Below are 25,274 nucleotides of genomic sequence, written 5' to 3' on the forward strand. Positions count from 1 at the left end.
CAGAACAGAGAACAGAACAGAGAACAGAACAGAGAACAGAACAGAGCAGCTCAGATGCTTTTTGAGAGAAATCAGGTAAGACATATAAAGTGAAGTAGCAGAGCGACAGAGACAGTTGGATGAAGGCAGTTAAAACTTCTTGAGAATACAGGGGGTGCTATTTTCGCATTAGCATAATTTGCTCTACAGATTAAACTGCCTCTTATTCAATTATTGCTCTTACTATATGCATATAAATAATACCATTGGAAAGAAAACAATCTCTAGTTTCTAAAACCGTTTCAATTTTGTCTCTGAGTGATACAGAAGTCATTTCACAGCACTTTCCATGACCAAGAACATAAAATCAAGATGTGTTATGCTGGCTTCAAAGCTCTGCCTATATATGGTCGTGCCCCCTATGACCAGAAACACACTTCATTCGCCTTCCTCTGGTTGTCAAGAGGACGTCAGAGGAGAAATTCTTTGTTTATCTGGGACTGACGTGAAATAGGAGCCATTTCTTTGGCGTGACCGACAACTTCCGGTTTACTGAATCGCTCGAATTGGAGCTGCGATTGTGTACTGTTTTGCTGGCGTTATGTATGAAAACTATCTCCGTGTCGAATTTTGTTTGATACATGTGACCATATCATCGTAATGTATGTTTTTTCAATATAGTTTAATCAGATTATTTGAATTTTTCCGGGAGTTTTGCGGTGTTCCGTTGTCGGATTGTATTTACGTTTGAGAGATCCGTGCCCCTCGACCAGTACCTATGCTAAATGAAGTGGGAAAGGAACATTTCTGAACGGAACCAACGACTCATCTTGACAAAGGACACTTTGATCAACATTCTGATGAAAGATCAGCCATAGTAAGACCCAATTTACGATGTTATATCATATCTGTTGTGCATGTGAACTGGCCGTGGGCGCCTAGCCGAATCTGCCTGGTATAGCTATGCTAATTTAGCGCTACATTTTGTTTTCGTTATAAAACATTTTATAAATCTGAAATATTGTTTGGATTCACCAGATGTTGGGCTTTCAATATCTGTACGCTGTGTATTTTTCTGAAATGTTTTAAAATGAGTAATTAGTTATATGACGTTGGTCTCTGTAATTGTTCTGGCTTGGTCGGCACCTTTTCAGATTGCAGCTGCAATGTAGAACTGTGATTTATACCTGAAAAATGCACATTTAAAAAAAAAAAACTATGCAATTCCATAAATATGTTATCAGACTGTCATCTTATGAAGTTGTTTCTTGGTTAGTGGCTATAAATATTTTTATTTCGTCGAATTAGTGATAGCTACTGACGCAGGAAAAGGCTGTTGGGAGTAAAAATATCGTGTCCTTTGCTAACGTGGTTAGCTAATAGATTTACATATTGTGTCTTCCCTGTAAAACATTTAAAAAATCTGAAATGGTGGCTTTATTCACAAGACCTGTATCTTTCATCTGGTGTCTTAGACTTGTGATTTAATGATATTTAGATGCTACAAGTTACTTGTGACGCTATGCTAGCTATGCTACTCAGTGGGGTGGGGGGTGGGGGGTGCTACCGGATCAGGGTTGGTGACTCGTGAGAAGTTAAGGAGAGACTTGGGAAAGTTGGTAACCATGAGACTGTCTGAGACGCAAGGGTGAGGAGACATGGGGACAGCATGGGACAGGACAGGGCTGGAAAGAGATGGGGACAGCATGGGACAGGACAGGGCTGGAAAGAGATGGGGACAGCATGGGACAGGACAGGGCTGGAAAGAGATGGGGACAGCATGGGACAGGGCAGGGCTGGAAAGAGATGGGGACAGCATGGGACAGGGCAGGACAGGGCTGGAAAGAGATGGGGACAGCATGGGACAGGGCAGGGATGTAAAGACATGGGGACAGCATGGGACAGGACAGGGCTGGAAAGACATGGGGACAGCATGGGACAGGACAGGGCTGGAAAGAGATGGGGACAGCATGGGACAGGGCAGGACAGGGCTGGAAAGAGATGGGGACAGCATGGGACAGGGCAGGACAGGGCTGGAAAGAGATGGGGACAGCATGGGACAGGGCAGGACAGGGCTGGAAAGAGATGGGGACAGCATGGGACAGGGCAGGGCTGGAAAGAGATGGAGACAGCATGGGACAGGACAGGGCTGGAAAGAGATGGGGACAGCATGGGACAGGACAGGGCAGGAAAGAGATGGGGACAGCATGGGACAGGACAGGGCAGGAAAGAGATGGGGACAGCATGGGACAGGACAGGACAGGAAAGAGATGGGGACAGCATGGGACAGGACAGGGCAGGAAAGAGATGGGGACAGCATGGGACAGGACAGGGCAGGAAAGAGATGGGGACAGCATGGGACAGGACAGGGCTGGAAAGAGATGGGGACAGCATGGGACAGGACAGGGCTGGAAAGAGATGGAGACAGCATGGGACAGGACAGGGCTGGAAAGAGATGGAGACAGCATGGGACAGGACAGGGCTGGAAAGAGATGGTGACAGCATGGGACAGGACAGGGCTGGAAAGAGATGGGAAGAAGAGAGAGGGCGAGACGTCCCCTCATCCTGGTCAACATTAGGGAGAGAACGAGGGAGGAAGAGGGAAAGAGCCTGGGCTGTCTTAGGTCTTGTTTCTACAGCGTTATGAATTGTGTCATAGGACTGCTGAGTCATGTCTGGAGGGAGGGGAGGGGACGTATATATTTTCATGTGGTCTTGGGCAAACGTTTTCACTGGACCCGCTTGAGTGACCCAGTCGTCTTCACACAGCCAGGCCGTAAATCCACAACCCACTGAGTGATCCGTGTCACCAAACACACAGAGGAGACTGTGTGATGGAAATACCCCTGTGTGTGTGTGTGTGTCCGTGTGTGTGTGTGTGTGTGTGTGTGTGTGTGTGTGTGTGTGTGTGTGTGTGTGTGTGTGTGTGTGTGTGTGTGTGTGTGTGTGTGTGTGTGTGTGTGTGTGTGTGTGTGTGTGTGTGCGTTCGCCTACATCTGTCTATGTTCCCTTAATTACCAAGGCTCATTACATGGGCAGGGTGAGTGGGTTTGGCAGCTCCACACATCATGAGGACAAGTACCAAAATAAGGAGTGACTGTCTCTGTCCTCCTAGTAGAGAGGGGAAAGGGGTCTCTGTCCTCCTAGTAGAGAGGGGAACGGGGTATCTGTCTTCCTAGTAGAGAGGGGGAACGGGGTCTCTGTCCTCCTAGTAGAGAGGGGAACGGGGTCTATGTCCTCCTAGTAGAGAGGGGAAAGGGGTCTCTGTCCTCCTAGTAGAGAGGGGAACGGGGTCTCTGTCCTCCTAGTAGAGAGGGGAACGGGGTCTCTGTCCTCCTAGTAGAGAGGGGAAGGGTTCTCTGTCCTCCTAGTAGAGAGGAGGAAGGGGTCTCTGTCCTCCTAGTAGAGAGGGGAACGGGGTCTCTGTCCTCCTAGTAGAGAGGGGAACGGGGTCTCTGTCCTCCTAGTAGAGAGGGGAAGGGGTCTCTGTCCTCCTAGTAGAGAGGAACGGGGTCTCTGTCCTCCTAGTAGAGAGGGGAACGGGGTCTCTGTCCTCCTAGTAGAGAGGGGAAGGGGTCTCTGTCCTCCTAGTAGAGAGGGGAACGGGGTCTCTGTCCTCCTAGTAGAGAGGGGGAAGGGGTCTCTGTCCTCCTGGTAGAGAGGGGAACGGGGTCTCTGTCCTCCTAGTAGAGAGGAGGAAGGGGTCTCTGTCCTCCTAGTAGAGAGGGGAAGGGGTCTCTGTCCTCCTAGTAGAGAGGAGGAAGGGGTCTCTGTCCTCCTAGTAGAGAGGGGAAAGGGGTCTCTGTCCTCCTAGTAGAAAGGGGGAAGGGGTCTCTGTCCTCCTAGTAGAGAGGAGGAAGGGGTCTCTGTCCTCCTAGTAGAGAGGGGAACGGGGTCTCTGTCCTCCTAGTAGAGAGGGGAAGGGGTCTCTGTCCTCCTAGTAGAGAGGGGAACGGGGTCTCTGTCCTCCTAGTAGAGAGGAGGAAGGGGTCTCTGTCCTCCTAGTAGAGAGGGGAACGGGGTCTCTGTCCTCCTAGTAGAGAGGGGACGGGGTCTCTGTCCTCCTAGTAGAGAGGGGGAAGGGGTCTCTGTCCTCCTAGTAGAGAGGGGAACGGGGTCTCTGTCCTCCTAGTAGAGAGGGGGAAGGGGTCTCTGTCCTCCTAGTAGAGAGGGGAACGGGGTCTCTGTCCTCCTAGTAGAGAGGGGAAAGGGGTCTCTGTCCTCCTAGTAGAGAGGGGGAAGGGGTCTCTGTCCTCCTAGTAGAGAGGGGAAAGGGGTCTCTGTCCTCCTAGTAGAGAGGGGGAACAGGGTCTCTGTCCTCCTAGTAGAGAGGGGGGAGGGGTCTCTGTCCTCCTAGTAGAGAGGGGAAGGGGTCTCTGTCCTCCTAGTAGAGAGGGGGAAGGGGTCTCTGTCCTCCTAGTAGAGAGGGGAACGGGGTCTCTGTCCTCCTAGTAGAGAGGGGAAAGGGGTCTCTGTCCTCCTAGTAGAGAGGGGGAAGGGGTCTCTGTCCTCCTAGTAGAGAGGGGAACGGGGTCTCTGTCCTACTAGTAGAGAGGGGGAAGGGGTCTCTGTCCTCCTAGTAGAGAGGGGAAAGGGGTCTCTGTCCTCCTAGTAGAGAGGGGAACGGGGTCTCTGTCCTACTAGTAGAGAGGGGGAAGGGGTCTCTGTCCTCCTAGTAGAGAGGGGAACGGGGTCTCTGTCCTCCTAGTAGAGAGGGGAAAGGGGTCTCTGTCCTCCTAGTAGAGAGGGGAACGGGGTCTCTGTCCTCCTAGTAGAGAGGGGAACGGGTCTCTGTCCTCCTAGTAGAGAGGGGAAAGGGGTCTCTGTCCTCCTAGTAGAGAGGGGAAAGGGGTCTCTGTCCTCCTAGTAGAGAGGGGAACGGGGTCTCTGTCCTCCTAGTAGAGAGGGGAAAGGGGTCTCTGTCCTCCTAGTAGAGAGGGGAACGGGGTCTCTGTCCTCCTAGTAGAGAGGGGGAAGGGGTCTCTGTCCTCCTAGTAGAGAGGGGAAGGGGTCTCTGTCCTCCTAGTAGAGAGGGGAACGGGGTCTATGTCCTCCTAGTAGAGAGGGGAAGGGGTCTCTGTCCTCCTAGTAGAGAGGGGGAAGGGGTCTCTGTCCTCCTAGTAGAGAGGGGAACGGGGTCTCTGTCCTCCTAGTAGAGAGGGGGAAGGGGTCTCTGTCCTCCTAGTAGAGAGGGGAACGGGGTCTATGTCCTCCTAGTAGAGAGGGGAAAGGGGTCTCTGTCCTCCTAGTAGAGAGGGGAACGGGGTCTCTGTCCTCCTAGTAGAGAGGGGAACGGGGTCTCTGTCCTCCTAGTAGAGAGGGGGAAGGGGTCTCTGTCCTCCTAGTAGAGAGGGGAAAGGGGTCTCTGTTCTCCTAGTAGAGAGGGGAAGGGGTCTCTGTCCTCCTAGTAGAGAGGGGAAAGGGGTCTCTGTCCTCCTAGTAGAGAGGGGAAAGGGGTCTCTGTCCTCCTAGTAGAGAGGGGGAAGGGGTCTCTGTCCTCCTAGTAGAGAGGGGAAGGGGTCTCCTGTCCTCCTAGTAGAGAGGGGAAGGGGTCTCTGTCCTCCTAGTAGAGAGGGGGAAGGGGTCTCTGTCCTCCTAGTAGAGAGGGGAAGGGGTCTCTGTCCTCCTAATAGAGAGGGGGAAGGGGTCTCTGTCCTCCTAGTAGAGAGGGGAAAGGGGTCTCTGTCCTCCTAGTAGAGAGGGGAAAGGGGTCTCTGTCCTCCTAGTAGAGAGGGGAAGGGGTCTCTGTCCTCCTAGTAGAGAGGGGAAAGGGGTCTCTGTCCTCCTAGTAGAGAGGGGAAAGGGGTCTCTGTCCTCCTAGTAGAGAGGGGAAAGGGGTCTCTGTCCTCCTAGTAGAGAGGGGAAGGGGTCTCTGTCCTCCTAGTAGAGAGGAGGAAGGGGTCTCTGTCCTCCTAGTAGAGAGGGGGAAGGGGTCTCTGTCCTCCTAGTAGAGAGGGGAAGGGGTCTCTGTCCTCCTAGTAGAGAGGGGGAAGGGGTCTCTGTCCTCCTAGTAGAGAGGGGGAACAGGGTCTCTGTCCTCCTAGTAGAGAGGGGGAAGGGGTCTCTGTCCTCCTAGTAGAGAGGGGAAGGGGTCTCTGTCCTCCTAGTAGAGAGGGGGAAGGGGTCTCTGTCCTCCTAGTAGAGAGGGGAACGGGGTCTCTGTCCTCCTAGTAGAGAGGGGAAAGGGGTCTCTGTCCTCCTAGTAGAGAGGGGGAAGGGGTCTCTGTCCTCCTAGTAGAGAGGGGAACGGGGTCTCTGTCCTACTAGTAGAGAGGGGGAAGGGGTCTCTGTCCTCCTAGTAGAGAGGGGAAAGGGGTCTCTGTCCTCCTAGTAGAGAGGGGAACGGGGTCTCTGTCCTACTAGTAGAGAGGGGGAAGGGGTCTCTGTCCTCCTAGTAGAGAGGGGAACGGGGTCTCTGTCCTCCTAGTAGAGAGGGGAAAGGGGTCTCTGTCCTCCTAGTAGAGAGGGGAACGGGGTCTCTGTCCTCCTAGTAGAGAGGGGAACGGGTCTCTGTCCTCCTAGTAGAGAGGGGAAAGGGGTCTCTGTCCTCCTAGTAGAGAGGGGAAAGGGGTCTCTGTCCTCCTAGTAGAGAGGGGAACGGGGTCTCTGTCCTCCTAGTAGAGAGGGGAAAGGGGTCTCTGTCCTCCTAGTAGAGAGGGGAACGGGGTCTCTGTCCTCCTAGTAGAGAGGGGGAAGGGGTCTCTGTCCTCCTAGTAGAGAGGGGAAGGGGTCTCTGTCCTCCTAGTAGAGAGGGGAACGGGGTCTATGTCCTCCTAGTAGAGAGGGGAAGGGTTCTATGTCCTCCTAGTAGAGAGGGGAAGGGGTCTCTGTCCTCCTAGTAGAGAGGGGAACGGGGTCTCTGTCCTCCTAGTAGAGAGGGGGAAGGGGTCTCTGTCCTCCTAGTAGAGAGGGGAACGGGGTCTATGTCCTCCTAGTAGAGAGGGGAAAGGGGTCTCTGTCCTCCTAGTAGAGAGGGGAACGGGGTCTCTGTCCTCCTAGTAGAGAGGGGAACGGGGTCTCTGTCCTCCTAGTAGAGAGGGGGAAGGGGTCTCTGTCCTCCTAGTAGAGAGGGGAAGGGGTCTCTGTCCTCCTAGTAGAGAGGGGAACGGGGTCTCTGTCCTCCTAGTAGAGAGGGGAAAGGGGTCTCTGTCCTCCTAGTAGAGAGGGGAACGGGGTCTCTGTCCTCCTAGTAGAGAGGGGAAAGGGGTCTCTGTCCTCCTAGTAGAGAGGGGAAAGGGGTCTCTGTCCTCCTTGTAGAGAGGGGAACGGGGTCTCTGTCCTCCTAGTAGAGAGGGGAAAGGGGTCTCTGTCCTCCTAGTAGAGAGGGGAACGGGGTCTCTGTCCTCCTAGTAGAGAGGGGAACGGGTCTCTGTCCTCCTAGTAGAGAGGGGAAAGGGGTCTCTGTCCTCCTAGTAGAGAGGGGAAAGGGGTCTCTGTCCTCCTAGTAGAGAGGGGAACGGGGTCTCTGTCCTCCTAGTAGAGAGGGGAAAGGGGTCTCTGTCCTCCTAGTAGAGAGGGGAACGGGGTCTCTGTCCTCCTAGTAGAGAGGGGGAAGGGGTCTCTGTCCTCCTAGTAGAGAGGGGAAGGGGTCTCTGTCCTCCTAGTAGAGAGGGGAACGGGGTCTATGTCCTCCTAGTAGAGAGGGGAAGGGTTCTATGTCCTCCTAGTAGAGAGGGGAAAGGGGTCTCTGTCCTCCTAGTAGAGAGGGGAAAGGGGTCTCTGTCCTCCTAGTAGAGAGGGGAACGGAGTCTCTGTCCTCCTAGTAGAGAGGGGAAAGGGGTCTCTGTCCTCCTAGTAGAGAGGGGAACGGGGTCTCTGTCCTCCTAGTAGAGAGGGGGAAGGGGTCTCTGTCCTCCTAGTAGAGAGGGGAAAGGGGTCTCTGTCCTCCTAGTAGAGAGGGGAACGGGGTCTCTGTCCTACTAGTAGAGAGGGGGAAGGGGTCTCTGTCCTCCTAGTAGAGAGGGGAACGGGGTCTCTGTCCTCCTAGTAGAGAGGGGAAAGGGGTCTCTGTCCTCCTAGTAGAGAGGGGAACGGGGTCTCTGTCCTCCTAGTAGAGAGGGGAACGGGTCTCTGTCCTCCTAGTAGAGAGGGGAAAGGGGTCTCTGTCCTCCTAGTAGAGAGGGGAAAGGGGTCTCTGTCCTCCTAGTAGAGAGGGGAACGGGGTCTCTGTCCTCCTAGTAGAGAGGGGAAAGGGGTCTCTGTCCTCCTAGTAGAGAGGGGAACGGGGTCTCTGTCCTCCTAGTAGAGAGGGGGAAGGGGTCTCTGTCCTCCTAGTAGAGAGGGGAAGGGGTCTCTGTCCTCCTAGTAGAGAGGGGAACGGGGTCTATGTCCTCCTAGTAGAGAGGGGAAGGGTTCTATGTCCTCCTAGTAGAGAGGGGAAGGGGTCTCTGTCCTCCTAGTAGAGAGGGGAACGGGGTCTCTGTCCTCCTAGTAGAGAGGGGGAAGGGGTCTCTGTCCTCCTAGTAGAGAGGGGAACGGGGTCTATGTCCTCCTAGTAGAGAGGGGAAAGGGGTCTCTGTCCTCCTAGTAGAGAGGGGAACGGGGTCTCTGTCCTCCTAGTAGAGAGGGGAACGGGGTCTCTGTCCTCCTAGTAGAGAGGGGGAAGGGGTCTCTGTCCTCCTAGTAGAGAGGGGAAGGGGTCTCTGTCCTCCTAGTAGAGAGGGGAACGGGGTCTCTGTCCTCCTAGTAGAGAGGGGAAAGGGGTCTCTGTCCTCCTAGTAGAGAGGGGAACGGGGTCTCTGTCCTCCTAGTAGAGAGGGGAAAGGGGTCTCTGTCCTCCTAGTAGAGAGGGGAAAGGGGTCTCTGTCCTCCTTGTAGAGAGGGGAACGGGGTCTCTGTCCTCCTAGTAGAGAGGGGAAAGGGGTCTCTGTCCTCCTAGTAGAGAGGGGAACGGGGTCTCTGTCCTCCTAGTAGAGAGGGGAACGGGTCTCTGTCCTCCTAGTAGAGAGGGGAAAGGGGTCTCTGTCCTCCTAGTAGAGAGGGGAAAGGGGTCTCTGTCCTCCTAGTAGAGAGGGGAACGGGGTCTCTGTCCTCCTAGTAGAGAGGGGAAAGGGGTCTCTGTCCTCCTAGTAGAGAGGGGAACGGGGTCTCTGTCCTCCTAGTAGAGAGGGGGAAGGGGTCTCTGTCCTCCTAGTAGAGAGGGGAAGGGGTCTCTGTCCTCCTAGTAGAGAGGGGAACGGGGTCTATGTCCTCCTAGTAGAGAGGGGAAGGGTTCTATGTCCTCCTAGTAGAGAGGGGAAGGGGTCTCTGTCCTCCTAGTAGAGAGGGGAACGGGGTCTCTGTCCTCCTAGTAGAGAGGGGGAAGGGGTCTCTGTCCTCCTAGTAGAGAGGGGAACGGGGTCTATGTCCTCCTAGTAGAGAGGGGAAAGGGGTCTCTGTCCTCCTAGTAGAGAGGGGAACGGGGTCTCTGTCCTCCTAGTAGAGAGGGGAACGGGGTCTCTGTCCTCCTAGTAGAGAGGGGGAAGGGGTCTCTGTCCTCCTAGTAGAGAGGGGAAGGGGTCTCTGTCCTCCTAGTAGAGAGGGGAAAGGGGTCTCTGTCCTCCTAGTAGAGAGGGGAAAGGGGTCTCTGTCCTCCTAGTAGAGAGGGGAACGGGGTCTCTGTCCTCCTAGTAGAGAGGGGAAAGGGGTCTCTGTCCTCCTAGTAGAGAGGGGAAAGGGGTCTCTGTCCTCCTTGTAGAGAGGGGAACGGGGTCTCTGTCCTCCTAGTAGAGAGGGGAAGGGGTCTCTGTCCTCCTAGTAGAGAGGGGGAAGGGGTCTCTGTCCTCCTAGTAGAGAGGGGAAAGGGGTCTCTGTCCTCCTAGTAGAGAGGGGAAAGGGGTCTCTGTCCTCCTAGTAGAGAGGGGGAAGGGGTCTCTGTCCTCCTAGTAGAGAGGGGAACGGGGTCTCTGTCCTACTAGTAGAGAGGGGGAAGGGGTCTCTGTCCTCCTAGTAGAGAGGGGAAAGGGGTCTCTGTCCTCCTAGTAGAGAGGGGAACGGGGTCTCTGTCCTACTAGTAGAGAGGGGGAAGGGGTCTCTGTCCTCCTAGTAGAGAGGGGAACGGGGTCTCTGTCCTCCTAGTAGAGAGGGGAAAGGGGTCTCTGTCCTCCTAGTAGAGAGGGGAACGGGGTCTCTGTCCTCCTAGTAGAGAGGGGAACGGGTCTCTGTCCTCCTAGTAGAGAGGGGAAAGGGGTCTCTGTCCTCCTAGTAGAGAGGGGAAAGGGGTCTCTGTCCTCCTAGTAGAGAGGGGAACGGGGTCTCTGTCCTCCTAGTAGAGAGGGGAAAGGGGTCTCTGTCCTCCTAGTAGAGAGGGGAACGGGGTCTCTGTCCTCCTAGTAGAGAGGGGGAAGGGGTCTCTGTCCTCCTAGTAGAGAGGGGAAGGGGTCTCTGTCCTCCTAGTAGAGAGGGGAACGGGGTCTATGTCCTCCTAGTAGAGAGGGGAAGGGGTCTCTGTCCTCCTAGTAGAGAGGGGGAAGGGGTCTCTGTCCTCCTAGTAGAGAGGGGAACGGGGTCTCTGTCCTCCTAGTAGAGAGGGGGAAGGGGTCTCTGTCCTCCTAGTAGAGAGGGGAACGGGGTCTATGTCCTCCTAGTAGAGAGGGGAAAGGGGTCTCTGTCCTCCTAGTAGAGAGGGGAACGGGGTCTCTGTCCTCCTAGTAGAGAGGGGAACGGGGTCTCTGTCCTCCTAGTAGAGAGGGGGAAGGGGTCTCTGTCCTCCTAGTAGAGAGGGGAAAGGGGTCTCTGTTCTCCTAGTAGAGAGGGGAAGGGGTCTCTGTCCTCCTAGTAGAGAGGGGAAAGGGGTCTCTGTCCTCCTAGTAGAGAGGGGAAAGGGGTCTCTGTCCTCCTAGTAGAGAGGGGGAAGGGGTCTCTGTCCTCCTAGTAGAGAGGGGAAGGGGTCTCTGTCCTCCTAGTAGAGAGGGGAAGGGGTCTCTGTCCTCCTAGTAGAGAGGGGGAAGGGGTCTCTGTCCTCCTAGTAGAGAGGGGAAGGGGTCTCTGTCCTCCTAGTAGAGAGGGGGAAGGGGTCTCTGTCCTCCTAGTAGAGAGGGGAAAGGGGTCTCTGTCCTCCTAGTAGAGAGGGGAAAGGGGTCTCTGTCCTCCTAGTAGAGAGGGGAAGGGGTCTCTGTCCTCCTAGTAGAGAGGGGAAAGGGGTCTCTGTCCTCCTAGTAGAGAGGGGAAAGGGGTCTCTGTCCTCCTAGTAGAGAGGGGAAAGGGGTCTCTGTCCTCCTAGTAGAGAGGGGAAGGGGTCTCTGTCCTCCTAGTAGAGAGGAGGAAGGGGTCTCTGTCCTCCTAGTAGAGAGGGGGAAGGGGTCTCTGTCCTCCTAGTAGAGAGGGGAAGGGGTCTCTGTCCTCCTAGTAGAGAGGGGGAAGGGGTCTCTGTCCTCCTAGTAGAGAGGGGGAACAGGGTCTCTGTCCTCCTAGTAGAGAGGGGGAAGGGGTCTCTGTCCTCCTAGTAGAGAGGGGAAGGGGTCTCTGTCCTCCTAGTAGAGAGGGGGAAGGGGTCTCTGTCCTCCTAGTAGAGAGGGGAACGGGGTCTCTGTCCTCCTAGTAGAGAGGGGAAAGGGGTCTCTGTCCTCCTAGTAGAGAGGGGGAAGGGGTCTCTGTCCTCCTAGTAGAGAGGGGAACGGGGTCTCTGTCCTACTAGTAGAGAGGGGGAAGGGGTCTCTGTCCTCCTAGTAGAGAGGGGAAAGGGGTCTCTGTCCTCCTAGTAGAGAGGGGAACGGGGTCTCTGTCCTACTAGTAGAGAGGGGGAAGGGGTCTCTGTCCTCCTAGTAGAGAGGGGAACGGGGTCTCTGTCCTCCTAGTAGAGAGGGGAAAGGGGTCTCTGTCTTCCTAGTAGAGAGGGGAACGGGGTCTCTGTCCTCCTAGTAGAGAGGGGAACGGGTCTCTGTCCTCCTAGTAGAGAGGGGAAAGTGGTCTCTGTCCTCCTAGTAGAGAGGGGAAAGGGGTCTCTGTCCTCCTAGTAGAGAGGGGAACGGGGTCTCTGTCCTCCTAGTAGAGAGGGGAAAGGGGTCTCTGTCCTCCTAGTAGAGAGGGGAACGGGGTCTCTGTCCTCCTAGTAGAGAGGGGAAAGGGGTCTCTGTCCTCCTAGTAGAGAGGGGAACGGGGTCTATGTCCTCCTAGTAGAGAGGGGAAAGGGGTCTATGTCCTCCTAGTAGAGAGGGGAACGGGGTCTCTGTCCTCCTAGTAGAGAGGGGAAGGGTTCTCTGTCCTCCTAGTAGAGAGGGGGAAGGGGTCTCTGTCCTCCTAGTAGAGAGGGGAACGGGGTCTCTGTCCTCCTAGTAGAGAGGGGGAAGGGGTCTCTGTCCTCCTAGTAGAGAGGAGGAAGGGGTCTCTGTCCTCCTAGTAGAGAGGGGGAAGGGGTCTCTGTCCTCCTAGTAGAGAGGGGAAGGGGTCTCTGTCCTCCTAGTAGAGAGGGGGAAGGGGTCTCTGTCCTCCTAGTAGAGAGGGGGAACAGGGTCTCTGTCCTCCTAGTAGAGAGGGGGAAGGGGTCTCTGTCCTCCTAGTAGAGAGGGGAAGGGGTCTCTGTCCTCCTAGTAGAGAGGGGGAAGGGGTCTCTGTCCTCCTAGTAGAGAGGGGAACGGGGTCTCTGTCCTCCTAGTAGAGAGGGGAAAGGGGTCTCTGTCCTCCTAGTAGAGAGGGGGAAGGGGTCTCTGTCCTCCTAGTAGAGAGGGGAACGGGGTCTCTGTCCTACTAGTAGAGAGGGGGAAGGGGTCTCTGTCCTCCTAGTAGAGAGGGGAAAGGGGTCTCTGTCCTCCTAGTAGAGAGGGGAACGGGGTCTCTGTCCTACTAGTAGAGAGGGGGAAGGGGTCTCTGTCCTCCTAGTAGAGAGGGGAACGGGGTCTCTGTCCTCCTAGTAGAGAGGGGAAAGGGGTCTCTGTCCTCCTAGTAGAGAGGGGAACGGGGTCTCTGTCCTCCTAGTAGAGAGGGGAACGGGTCTCTGTCCTCCTAGTAGAGAGGGGAAAGGGGTCTCTGTCCTCCTAGTAGAGAGGGGAAAGGGGTCTCTGTCCTCCTAGTAGAGAGGGGAACGGGGTCTCTGTCCTCCTAGTAGAGAGGGGAAAGGGGTCTCTGTCCTCCTAGTAGAGAGGGGAACGGGTCTCTGTCCTCCTAGTAGAGAGGGGAAAGGGGTCTCTGTCCTCCTAGTAGAGAGGGGAAAGGGGTCTCTGTCCTCCTAGTAGAGAGGGGAACGGGGTCTCTGTCCTCCTAGTAGAGAGGGGAAAGGGGTCTCTGTCCTCCTAGTAGAGAGGGGAACGGGGTCTCTGTCCTCCTAGTAGAGAGGGGGAAGGGGTCTCTGTCCTCCTAGTAGAGAGGGGAAGGGGTCTCTGTCCTCCTAGTAGAGAGGGGAACGGGGTCTCTGTCCTCCTAGTAGAGAGGGGAACGGGGTCTCTGTCCTCCTAGTAGAGAGGGGAACGGGGTCTCTGTCCTCCTAGTAGAGAGGGGAAAGGGGTCTCTGTCCTCCTAGTAGAGAGGGGAACGGGGTCTCTGTCCTCCTAGTAGAGAGGGGGAAGGGGTCTCTGTCCTCCTAGTAGAGAGGGGAACGGGGTCTCTGTCCTCCTAGTAGAGAGGGGGAAGGGGTCTCTGTCCTCCTAGTAGAGAGGAGGAAGGGGTCTCTGTCCTCCTAGTAGAGAGGGGGAAGGGGTCTCTGTCCTCCTAGTAGAGAGGGGAAGGGGTCTCTGTCCTCCTAGTAGAGAGGGGGAAGGGGTCTCTGTCCTCCTAGTAGAGAGGGGGAACAGGGTCTCTGTCCTCCTAGTAGAGAGGGGGAAGGGGTCTCTGTCCTCCTAGTAGAGAGGGGAAGGGGTCTCTGTCCTCCTAGTAGAGAGGGGGAAGGGGTCTCTGTCCTCCTAGTAGAGAGGGGGAACAGGGTCTCTGTCCTCCTAGTAGAGAGGGGGAAGGGGTCTCTGTCCTCCTAGTAGAGAGGGGAAGGGGTCTCTGTCCTCCTAGTAGAGAGGGGGAAGGGGTCTCTGTCCTCCTAGTAGAGAGGGGAACGGGGTCTCTGTCCTCCTAGTAGAGAGGGGAAAGGGGTCTCTGTCCTCCTAGTAGAGAGGGGGAAGGGGTCTCTGTCCTCCTAGTAGAGAGGGGAACGGGGTCTCTGTCCTACTAGTAGAGAGGGGGAAGGGGTCTCTGTCCTCCTAGTAGAGAGGGGAAAGGGGTCTCTGTCCTCCTAGTAGAGAGGGGAAGGGTTCTCTGTCCTCCTAGTAGAGAGGGGGAAGGGGTCTCTGTCCTCCTAGTAGAGAGGGGAACGGGGTCTCTGTCCTCCTAGTAGAGAGGGGAAGGGGTCTCTGTCCTCCTAGTAGAGAGGGGAACGGGGTCTCTGTCCTCCTAGTAGAGAGGGGGAAGGGGTCTCTGTCCTCCTAGTAGAGAGGAGGAAGGGGTCTCTGTCCTCCTAGTAGAGAGGGGGAAGGGGTCTCTGTCCTCCTAGTAGAGAGGGGAAGGGGTCTCTGTCCTCCTAGTAGAGAGGGGGAAGGGGTCTCTGTCCTCCTAGTATAGAGGGGAACGGGGTCTCTGTCCTCCTAGTAGAGAGGGGGAAGGGGTCTCTGTCCTCCTAGTAGAGAGGAGGAAGGGGTCTCTGTCCTCCTAGTAGAGAGGGGGAAGGGGTCTCTGTCCTCCTAGTAGAGAGGGGAAGGGGTCTCTGTCCTCCTAGTAGAGAGGGGGAAGGGGTCTCTGTCCTCCTAGTAGAGAGGGGGAACAGGGTCTCTGTCCTCCTAGTAGAGAGGGGGAAGGGGTCTCTGTCCTCCTAGTAGAGAGGGGAAGGGGTCTCTGTCCTCCTAGTAGAGAGGGGGAAGGGGTCTCTGTCCTCCTAGTAGAGAGGGGAACGGGGTCTCTGTCCTCCTAGTAGAGAGGGGAAAGGGGTCTCTGTCCTCCTAGTAGAGAGGGGGAAGGGGTCTCTGTCCTCCTAGTAGAGAGGGGAACGGGGTCTCTGTCCTACTAGTAGAGAGGGGAACGGGGTCTCTGTCCTACTAGTAGAGAGGGGGAAGGGGTCTCTGTCCTCCTAGTAGAGAGGGGAAGGGGTCTCTGTCCTCCTAGTAGAGAGGGGAACGGGGTCTCTGTCCTCCTAGTAGAGAGGGGGAAGGGGTCTCTGTCCTCCTAGTAGAGAGGGGAACGGGGTCTATGTCCTCCTAGTAGAGAGGGGAAAGGGGTCTCTGTCCTCCTAGTAGAGAGGGGAACGGGGTCTCTGTCCTCCTAGTAGAGAGGGGAACGGGGTCTCTGTCCTCCTAGTAGAGAGGGGGAAGGGGTCTCTGTCCTCCTAGTAGAGAGGGGAAGGGGTCTCTGTCCTCCTAGTAGAGAGGGGAACGGGGTCTCTGTCCTCCTAGTAGAGAGGGGAAAGGGGTCTCTGTCCTCCTAGTAGAGAGGGGAACGGGGTCTCTGTCCTCCTAGTAGAGAGGGGAAGGGGTCTCTGTCCTCCTAGTAGAGAGGGGGAAGGGGTCTCTGTCCTCCTAGTAGAGAGGGGAAAGGGGTCTCTGTCCTCCTAGTAGAGAGGGGGAAGGGGTCTCTGTCCTCCTAGTAGAGAGGGGGAAGGGGCCTCTGTCCTCCTAGTAGAGAGGGGAAGGGGTCTCTGTCCTCCTAGTAGAGAGGGGGAAGGGGTCTCTGTCCTCCTAGTAGAGAGGGGAACGGGGTCTCTGTCCTCCTAGTAGAGAGGGGGAAGGGGTCTCTGTCCTCCTAGTAGAGAGGGGAACGGGGTCTCTGTCCTCCTAGTAGAGAGGGGTCTCTGTCCTCCTAGTAGAGAGGGGAACGGGGTCTCTGTCCTCCTAGTAGAGAGGGGAACGGGATCTCTGTCCTCCTAGTAGAGAGGGGTCTCTGTCCTCCTAGTAGAGAGGGGGAAGGGGTCTCTGTCCTCTTAGTAGAGAGGGGAAGGGGTCTCTGTCCTCCTAGTAGAGAGGGGGAAGGGGTCTCTGTCCTCCTAGTAGAGAGGGGAACGGGGTCTCTGTCCTCCTAGTAGAGAGGGGGACGGGGTCTCTGTCCTCCTAGTAGAGAGGGGGACGGGGTCTCTGTCCTCCTAGTAGAGAGGGGAACGGGGTCTCTTCAGCTCAGCGGAGACGTGCTGTGCTGCCGGGCTGTATAAATAGTGGATGACTCTAGCTGATGTCCAATACTTCACCAACAGCCCCAGTCTTTACAGTAACACTTAGAAGAGATCTGTCGTAGGTCAGATGCTGTTTCAACTGGCCGTGGAGAATCACTACTGTTTCCTCAGTACAGACAGTTATGTCCTGTGTCCGTGGCTACAGGCTGCAAATAGTTATTGTTATTGTGACACCTATTTTATTTTATTCATTTTATATTATATTTCTGTATCTTGACAGAGAGGATGGAGAGGAGGAGGAGAACACCAGAGACAGAGAGGATGGAGAGGAGGAGGAGAACACCAGAGACAGAGGGGATGGAGAGGAGGAGGAGAACACCAGACAGAGAGGATGGAGAGGAGGAGGAGAACACCAGAGACAGAGAGGATGGAGAGGAGGAGGAGAACACCAGAGACAGAGGGGATGGAGAGGAGGAGGAGAACACCAGAGACAGAGGGGATGGAGAGGAGGAGGAGAACACCAGAGACAGAGAGGATGAAGAGGAGGAGGAAAAGAAGAGAGAAAACAAACAGAGCAGGATGACTGTGTGACGGGGGGCGTGACCTTAATGAACCCTGGGTAATGCTCACTATGTGTATGTATGGACAACAGGCCTATAGGGATCACTTTCAGAACTATTTAAAAGTGTATTTCCAGGTAAATGCCCCAAAAATGTCATTTTGGCTCGGCTAGCTTGGCTGGCTCCTCCTGGGTTGAATAGTTAAATAGTTGTTAGTCTCTCTTTCCTGTGCTGGCTGTGGGGTTTATCCCCCTGGTGTTCCTGTGGCCGGGGTTAACGTTGGACCTGGATATAGAGCAGGTGGCATAAATAACTAGCTATGTCTCTGCCTTCCTGCATGGGTTTGTGTGTTAGAGAAAGAGACTGAGCACTGAGCACCAGCAGTCCCCATCCAGTCTGCTCCCTGTACCCAGCCTTCCTCTCCCACAGCCTGGCCCTGCGTGCTGGCCCCTGGCCATAGATCCTGGATCATTAAGCCTGGAAGTCCCCTCACACACACACACACACACACACACACACACACACACACACACACACACACACACACACACACACACACACACACACACACACACACACACACACACACACACACACACACACACACACACACACACACACACACACACACACACACACACACACACACACACACACACACACACACACACACACACACACACACACACACGAACACTAGCTCTATGAGTCTGGAAGTCCCTGGAAGCGGAGGGCCCCTACTAGAGCCCAGATATAATGAACCTCAAGGGGGAAACTAAAGGTCCACCCTGCCTGAAGCCTGGACCGGACCAGGACTGTGTCCCAAATAGAACCCTACTGCCTATATAGTGCACTACTTTTGACCAGGGCCCATCAGGTCATAGCCTAGGTGAACGAGGGGGAACCAGACCGTGACACGTCCACCCTACACCCCTTCCTGGGGTGGAGTCAGGCAGTGACTGGGGTGGGGAGGGAATGGATGTGGAGGAGACAGCATTGTATGGTTGGGTCCCGAGCCCAGGTTCACTCATTGGGAAATGTCTCGTGTATGAAAAGCTCTTTGTTAATGAAGTTATTGTAAAACAAACCATTAGGAGACTCACCAGGAGTTTTATTGTGATTAAGAGTGACAGGGAGGAGAGTGACAGAGTGACAGGGAGGAGAGTGACAGAGTGACAGGGAGGAGAGTGACAGAGTGACAGGGAGGAGAGTGACAGAGTGACAGGGAGGAGAGTGACAGGGAGGAGAGTGACAGAGTGACAGGGAGGAGAGTGACAGAGTGACAGGGAGGAGAGTGACAGAGTGACAGGGAGGAGAGTGACAGAGTGACAGGGAGGAGAAGGAGGAAATACATCCACTGCCAAAACTCCACTAGTGGACAGAACGGGAGTGACCTCATTGATCCCCTCAATCTGTCCAGCTTCCATATTCTGGGCAGCGAGAGTCCCTGTTTGCCGTCCTTCAGTCTATCCACCTCAGATGAGTCATTCAGGGTTATTCCAGTGTGATGGTCTCTCAGGCTGGTATAAAGACTAGGGTTGCAAAGGGTTGGAAACGTTTTGGGTAATTTTCCAGAATTCTTCCGGAAATTTTCAATGGGAAGTTAAGCCCGGGAATTTGGGGAATTTGTTAACTAGTAAATTTGTTTACTAGTAAATAGTAGCCTACAGCAAAGTGTGTTTAAATAATTTCTAACATATTAACCATTTCTGCTAGTTGGTTTTTGCTACCATGTGGGTTTTAGCTTGATTGAGCCTGCTAACTGAGGAGTGTTAATTCACCTGTTTCCATACATGTTTTATTTTAAAACATTTAACTTACAAAGGAGTTGTTTAATCTAACTGCTTAACTATTTATCTGTACATGGAATTGTATTTGGTTGTTTTTTACTCATTTTTTTCTAATCTTTACAGGAAAATTCCACGGGCACTATCTGATGTGTGGAGACATTTCCCTGTAGCTAATGTAGACAGAAAAAGCTGTGCACATTTGCAAATACTGTGCCAAATCAGCAACAGTTGAAGTCAGAAGTTTACATACACCTTAGCCAAATACATTTAAACAAAAATTCCTGACATTTAATCCTAGTAAAAAGTCCCTGTCTTAGGTCAGTTAGGATCACCACTTTATTTTAAGAATGTGAAATCTCAGAATAATAGTAGAGAGAATGATTTATTTCAGTTTTTATTTATTTCATCACATTCCCAGTGGGTCAGAAGTTTACATACACTCAATTAGTATTTGGTAGCATTGCCTTTAAATTGTTTAACTTGGGTCAAACGTTTCGGGTAGCCTTCCACAAGCTTCCCAAAATAAGTTGGGTGAATTTTGGCCCATTCCTCCTGACAGAGCTGGTGTAACTGAGTCAGGTTTGTAGACCTCCTTGCTTGCACACGCTTTTCCAGTTCTGCCCACAAATGATCTATATGATTGAGGTCAGGGCTTTGTGAAGGCCACCAATACCTTGACTTTGATGTCCTTAAGCCATTTTGCCACAACTTTGGAAGAATGCTTGGGGTCATTGTCCATTTGGAAAACCCATTTGCAACCAAGCTTTAACCTCCTGACTGATGGAAAGTTTCCACCTCTGAATATTCCCCAAAATGTGCACCCCTAATAAAGACACTGCTGTGGTATGCTGTTAATCACTATTGACACATCACCTAGACAGACCATCCCTCACCTTACACAAACAGACACACAGCAATATGTGTGTGTGTGTGTGTGTGTGTGTGTGTGTGTGTGTGTGTGTGTGTGTGTGTGTGTGTGTGTGTGTGTGTGTGTGTGTGTGTGTGTGTGTGTGTGTGTGTGTGTGTGTGTGTGTGTGTGTGTGTGTGTGTGTGTGTGTGTGTGTGTGTGTGTGTGTGTGTGTGTGTGTGTGTGTGTGTGTGTGTGTGTGTGTGTGTGTGTGTGTGTGTGTGTGTGTGTGTGTGTGTGTGTGTGTGTGTGTCAGACCAGCAGCTGATATAAACTGACGTGAAAGGAACCTGTTTCTTCATAGAGCGATGGAGTTATTTATTTGCCAAATGAAGACGGGACACAAACACACACACACGCCCGTACCACCTAAACAGGCCCCGTTGGCACGGTATTCAGGGGGTTGGCAATGTATTTCAGGGTGTTGGCATGGTATTCAGGGGGTTGGCATGGCGATGCATTGCTATAAGACAGGGGAGGCAGTTCTCTGAGTTGCTACTTCAGGAGTGTGTATAACGGAGGGTTTTGACGGAAGGCCTTCGCTGAGGGGCATTGACGTGGGTCTAAATCATGCCATTAACTGTGGGCTCAAGAGATGCCAGCCTAGTGCATTAGTGTGTACAAGGTAACACAAACACCGTGGACTTTTGGCCAGGGGACACGGAAGTGATGGAAGGACGGGGGGAGAAACAGAGGAGGGCTCTGAGGTAGAGCTCTGTGTGTAACAGAGAGGACTTGTAGAGATGAAGGGGCGGCAGGAAGCCTAGTGGTTAGAACGTTGGCCCACTAACCGAAAGGTTGCTAGATCGAATCTGTCGTCCTGCCCCTGAACAAGGCAGTTAACCCACTGTTCCTAGGCCGTCATTGTAAATAAGGATGTGTTCTTAACTAACTTGCCTGGTTAAATAAAGGTTAAATAAAGGTTAAATTAAAAAATTATAAAATAAAATGAAACTTGAGAAAATGGGTCTATTCCACCACTGATATGCAGATGATTGTGAAGCTCCTTGTGTGTCTGTTACATTCAGTGTGTTTGTAATGTATTTATCATGGATCCTCATTAGTTCCTGCCAAGGCAGCAGCTACTCTTCCTGGGGTTTATTATGGATCCTCATTAGTTCCTGCCAAGATAGCAGCTACTCTTCCTGGGGTTTATTATGGATCCTCATTAGTTCCTGCCAAGGCAGCAGCTACTCTTCCTGGGGTTTATTATGGATCCCCATTAGTTCCTGTCAAGGCAGCAGCTACTCTTCCTGGGGTTTATTATGGATCCTCATTAGTTCCTGTCAAGGCAGCAGCTACTCTTCCTGGGGTTTATCATGGATCCTCATTAGTTCCTGTCAAGGCAGCAGCTACTCTTCCTGGGGTTTATTATGGATCCTCATTAGTTCCTGCCAAGACAGCAGCTAATCTTCCTGGGGGTTATTATGGATCCTCATTAGTTCCTGTCAAGGCAGCAGCTACTCTTCCTGGGGTTTATTATGGATCCTCATTAGTTCCTGCCAAGGCAGCAGCTACTCTTCCTGGGGTTTATTATGGATCCTCATTAGTTCCTGCCAAGGCAGCAGCTACTCTTCCTGGGGTTTATTATGGATCCTCATTAGTTCCTGTCAAGGCAGCAGCTACTCTTCCTGGGGTTTATTATGGATCCTAAGTGTGTTCCCTCAGGCCCCTACTCCACCACTACCACATATATACAGTACGAAATCCATGTGTTCGTGTGTTAATAGTGAGTATGTTATCAAGTGTCTCTGCTTATGTTGGTGGTGGTGTTTCTGTGTGTGTGTGTGTGTGCGTGTGTGTGTGTGTGTGTGTTCTCTGTGTGTATGTTCTCTGTGTGTATGTGTGTGTGTGTGTGTGTGTTCTCTGTGTGTATGTTCTCTGTGTGTATGTGTGTGTGTGTGTGTGTGTGTGTGTGTGTGTGTGTGTGTGTGTGTGTGTGTGTGTGTGTGTGTGTGTGTGTGTGTGTGTGTGTGTGTGTGTGTGTGTGTGTGTGTGTGTGTGTGTGTGTGTGTGTGTGTGTGTGTGTGTGTGTGTGTGTGTGTGTGTGTGACTGCACCACTCACCTGTTTCTCAGTGTGTGTGCGGGCAGCTTCCTCCTGAGCCAGAACCATCTCTCTCTCTGCTGTGATCTGGACACTCTCTCTCAGAGCCTCCTCCAGCTCCTCTATACGCTCCTCCTTCTGCCGCAGGGAGTCCTGGGAAACACAGACACACTGGATTAGGGAGAGGCCTGTATGGAAGGACACACACACACACACACACACACATACAGCGAGAGAACACACACACACACACACACACACACACACACACACACACACACACACACACACACACACACACACACACACACACACACACACACACACACACACACACACACACACACACACACACACACACACACACACACACACACACACACACACACACACACACACACTAGGAATAGTTACCAGCCTGTATGGAATGAAAACACAGCCATATGTGATGTAAACCTTCATATGACCTTCAGCTATTCTAGTTGGTAAACTTGCGATGCATTTTTCAAGAGAGACCAGGGAAGAGCTGTGCAATGAATCAATCTGGTGGAATGTATGACAGTAGTGTTCATTCAACCCTGATCACCAGGTGTACTAACTATAAACTCATACCACCTCATCAGTGACCTGGACACGCTGACAGAGAACTGTGATGTGGGGGGACATTGAAAACACTGGACAGGACTGGAAGCCAGAGAGTCACAAAGGCAGTAAGGTCACCAGTGTGGTCGCGATGGAGAAGCAGAACCCTCAATACATTTATCCACACTGACTCACACACACAGGCTATTCTCTATGGCTGATGATAGGTGAGTCAGACCAGTGGCTTTTCTGTCTGTCTGTCTGTCTGTCTGTCTGTCTGTCTGTCTGTCTGTCTGTCTGTCTGTCTGTCTGTCTGTCTGTCTGTCTGTCTGTCTGTCTGTCTGTCTGTCTGTCTGTCTATTGGTTGTGTGTGTGTGTGTGTGTGTGTGTGTGTGTGTGTGTGTGTGTCAGACCTTCATACAGGCTTAGTAACTACAGGGGAAATGAAGTGGGAATGTTGTACACTATGTAATATAATAGACAGGAGAAATCAAGCTTTCCCCTCTGTGTTCACTGGAGCCACTAACAGACCTCCCTCCTTCCTGCCCTTTCACCTCACTGTACTTCTGTTGTTAACCCTCTCTCACTCTGTCTTCATCTCTCTCTCTCTCTCACACACACACACACACACACACACACACACACACACACACACACACACACACACACACACACACACACACACACACACACACACACACACACACACACACACACACACACACACACACACACACACACACACACACACGTTACGGTAGTCCATCGTATCTGATGATGACTTCCACTTCTGAGTTAACGGTGAATTCTTTGATGACTGTAGAGTCCAATCTGAGATACACACTGTAGGTGGAGCAGATCTCAGTCTGTGTTGGTGGGGGCAGGCATGGTGGTATGTCTCTGTGTTGGTGGGGGCAGGCATGGTGGTATGTCTCTGTGTTGGTGGGGGCAGGCATGGTGGTATGTATCAGTCTGTGTTGGTGGGGGCAGGCATGGTGGTATGTATCAGTCTGTGTTGGTGGGGGCAGGCATGGTGGTATGTCTCTGTGTTGGTGGGGGCAGGCATGGTGGTATGTATCAGTCTGTGTTGGTGGGGGCAGGCATGGTGGTATGTATCAGTCTGTGTTGGTGGGGGCAGGCATGGTGGTATGTATCTGTGTTGGTGGGGGCAGGCATGGTGGTATGTCTCTGTGTTGGTGGGGGCAGGCATGGTGGTATGTCTCTGTGTTGGTGGGGGCAGGCATGGTGGTATGTCTCTGTGTTGGTGGGGGCAGGCATGGTGGTATGTCTCTGTGTTGATGGGGGCAGGCATGGTGGTATGTCTCTGTGTTGGTGGGGGCAGGCATGGTGGTATGTCTCTGTGTTGGTGGGGGCAGGCATGGTGGTATGTCTCTGTGTTGGTGGGGGCAGGCATGGTGGTATGTCTCTGTGTTGGTGGGGGCAGGCATGGTGGTATGTATCAGTCTGTGTTGATGGGGGCAGGCATGGTGGTATGTCTCTGTGTTGGTGGGGGCAGGCATGGTGGTATGTCTCTGTGTTGGTGGGGGCAGGCATGGTGGTATGTATCTGTGTTGGTGGGGGCAGGCATGGTGGTATGTCTCTGTGTTGGTGGGGGCAGGCATGGTGGTATGTCTCTGTGTTGGTGGGGGCAGGCATGGTGGTATGTCTCTGTGTTGGTGGGGGCAGGCATGGTGGTATGTCTCTGTGTTGATGGGGGCAGGCATGGTGGTATGTCTCTGTGTTGGTGGGGGCAGGCATGGTGGTATGTCTCTGTGTTGGTGGGGGCAGGCATGGTGGTATGTCTCTGTGTTGATGGGGGCAGGCATGGTGGTATGTCTCTGTGTTGGTGGGGGCAGGCATGGTGGTATGTCTCTGTGTTGGTGGGGGCAGGCATGGTGGTATGTCTCTGTGTTGGTGGGGGCAGACATGGTGGTATGTCTCTGTGTTGGTGGGGGCAGGCATGGTGGTATGTCTCTGTGTTGGTGGGGGCAGACATGGTGGTATGTCTCTGTGTTGGTGGGGGCAGGCATGGTGGTATGTCTCTGTGTTGGTGGGGGCAGGCATGGTGGTATGTCTCTGTGTTGGTGGGGGCAGACATGGTGGTATGTCTCTGTGTTGGTGGGGGCAGGCATGGTGGTATGTCTCTGTGTTGGTGGGGGCAGGCATGGTGGTATGTATCTGTGTTGGTGGGGGCAGACATGGTGGTATGTATCTGTGTTGGTGGGGGCAGGCATGGTGGTATGTCTCTGTGTTGGTGGGGGCAGGCATGGTGGTATGTATCTGTGTTGGTGGGGGCAGGCATGGTGGTATGTCTCTGTGTTGGTGGGGGCAGGCATGGTGGTATGTCTCTGTGTTGGTGGGGGCAGGCATGGTGGTATGTCTCTGTGTTGGTGGGGCAGGCATGGTGGTATGTCTCTGTGTTGGTGGGGGCAGACATGGTGGTATGTCTCTGTGTTGATGGGGGCAGGCATGGTGGTATGTATCTGTGTTGGTGGGGGCAGGCATGGTGGTATGTATCTGTGTTGGTGGGGGCAGGCATGGTGGTATGTCTCTGTGTTGGTGGGGGCAGGCATGGTGGTATGTCTCTGTGTTGGTGGGGGCAGGCATGGTGGTATGTCTCTGTGTTGGTGGGGGCAGGCATGGTGGTATGTCTCTGTGTTGGTGGGGGCAGGCATGGTGGTATGTCTCTGTGTTGGTGGGGGCAGGCATGGTGGTATGTCTCTGTGTTGGTGGGGGCAGGCATGGTGGTATGTCTCTGTGTTGGTGGGGGCAGGCATGGTGGTATGGCTCTGTGTTGGTGGGGGCAGGCAGGGTGGTATGTCTCTGTGTTGGTGGGGGCAGGCATGGTGGTATGTATCTGTGTTGGTGGGGGCAGGCATGGTGGTATGTCTCTGTGTTGGTGAGGGCAGGCATGGTGGTATGTCTCTGTGTTGGTGGGGACAGGCATGGTGGTATGTCTCTGTGTTGGTGGGGGCAGGCATGGTGGTATGTACAGTCTGTGTTGGTGGGGGCAGGCATGGTGGTATGTCTCTGTGTTGGTGGGGGCAGGCATGGTGGTATGTCTCTGTGTTGGTGGGGGCAGGCATGGTGGTATGTCTCTGTGTTGGTGGGGGCAGGCATGGTGGTATGTATCTGTGTTGGTGGGGGCAGGCATGGTGGTATGTCTCTGTGTTGGTGGGGGCAGGCATGGTGGTATGTATCTGTGTTGGTGGGGGCAGGCATGGTGGTATGTCTCTGTGTTGGTGGGGGCAGGCATGGTGGTATGTACAGTCTGTGTTGGTGGGGGCAGGCATGGTGGTATGTCTCTGTGTTGGTGGGGGCAGGCATGGTGGTATGTCTCTGTGTTGGTGGGGGCAGGCATGGTGGTATGTCTCTGTTGGTGGGGGCAGGCATGGTGGTATGTCTCTGTGTTGGTGGGGG

At 53.6% G+C, this 25,274-nt stretch overlaps 1 protein-coding gene across 5 annotated transcripts in view; it reads right to left on the bottom strand.

Moving 5' to 3' along the window:
- The window catches only part of LOC139533638 (ELKS/Rab6-interacting/CAST family member 1-like), a 619,530-nt gene that overhangs the window by 331,773 nt on the left and 262,483 nt on the right, over positions 1–25,274 (bottom strand). For all 5 annotated transcript variants that reach the window (XM_071331836.1, XM_071331835.1, XM_071331834.1 and 2 more), the window contains one exon: positions 21,294–21,425. In XM_071331836.1, coding sequence (XP_071187937.1) covers positions 21,294–21,425 — 132 coding nt within the window. The remainder of the gene's footprint in view (positions 1–21,293; positions 21,426–25,274) is intronic.

This window comes from Salvelinus alpinus, chromosome 11 (assembly GCF_045679555.1).
Source record: "Salvelinus alpinus chromosome 11, SLU_Salpinus.1, whole genome shotgun sequence".
NCBI classification, from domain to species: Eukaryota; Metazoa; Chordata; class Actinopteri; order Salmoniformes; family Salmonidae; genus Salvelinus; species Salvelinus alpinus.